This window comes from Octopus bimaculoides, chromosome 2 (genome assembly GCF_001194135.2).
Source record: "Octopus bimaculoides isolate UCB-OBI-ISO-001 chromosome 2, ASM119413v2, whole genome shotgun sequence".
Taxonomy (NCBI): Eukaryota; Metazoa; Mollusca; class Cephalopoda; order Octopoda; family Octopodidae; genus Octopus; species Octopus bimaculoides.
The window spans coordinates 109,492,552-109,493,642 of NC_068982.1; the positions used below are offsets into that span (position 1 = coordinate 109,492,552).

Here is a 1,091-nt window from a genome sequence, read left to right on the forward strand (position 1 = left end):
CACACACACACACACACACACACACACACACACGTATGTATGTATGTATGTATGTATTCATGTATTTGCATCTGATGATATATACGCCTGTAATAATCTTCTGTTTATGCGAAAATGTGTCAACTGTCAACCATGTATGCGTATATTATATTGTCTATTATATTGTCTACAATGTTCTTTATTTACTATAGCTTTAAATTGGAGCACATCAGCATTAGCTAACTACACATTCTATTCGGTTGATATTCTATTCAAAGACAAGAACTATATTCGTGGAATTGAATCTAATATCGAAGGCACAGTAAGTAATATGTTTGACAAAGTTCAATACTCCTTATTTGCATATTGATAGTATACCTTTTTACTCATATAAGTATTTTCCACAAGAAATAAATATTTTGTTGACCACAAATAGTTACATTTATACATGTTCTAAATATATTCACCTACTGTCTCTCATGCATTTCAACTATGTTGATTAGAACTATAACAACGCATGTATGTATATATATATATATATATATATATATCATGAAAAAAATTTAAGTAAAGCAAAAAATTGGATTTGAGTACAATTAACTTTTTAAAAACAAACCATATTTTAATTAAGCTTAAATGATAGAGCTCAATTCGAGGAATTTCATGGTATCAATCTCATGCAATGAAGTTTTAAAAGAAAAAAAGTTATGAGGGTTTGTTTCTCAAATTTGAGGGTGATAATATAGTTCTATACTTTTTAATAATATAGTTCTATAAGGGGACTTTTAATCTATGTCACCGGCGTCATTGAGGTAAGCAAAAAGTTATCACGACACCGCTAATTGACACATTTGATATATTATCAATTAGTATATTAGCATAGCCTGGAAAAAACATAGTTTACATGGAAAAATGCGAGCAAGAGAAATAATATTCTGAAGATTATAAACCTGGAAAATTACAGGACAAGTAAACATTTTCTTGTTCTGTACTTTGCCAGATGTAATAAGATGTCCTGAACTTTTCCAAGTGTAATAACTTGTCCTGTAATTTTCCAGGTTTATAATCTTAAGAGTATTGTTTTCTTGCTCGCATTTTTCCATATAATATAT

The 1,091-nt window shown here is 29.0% G+C and overlaps 1 protein-coding gene across 1 annotated transcript in view; it reads left to right on the forward strand.

The window, feature by feature from the left end:
- LOC106879436 (proto-oncogene tyrosine-protein kinase receptor Ret) overlaps nt 1–1,091 on the forward strand; it is a 391,429-nt gene that overhangs the window by 190,428 nt on the left and 199,910 nt on the right. The window contains exon 6 of the mRNA XM_014928991.2: nt 192–301. Coding sequence (XP_014784477.1) covers nt 192–301 — 110 coding nt within the window. The remainder of the gene's footprint in view (nt 1–191; nt 302–1,091) is intronic.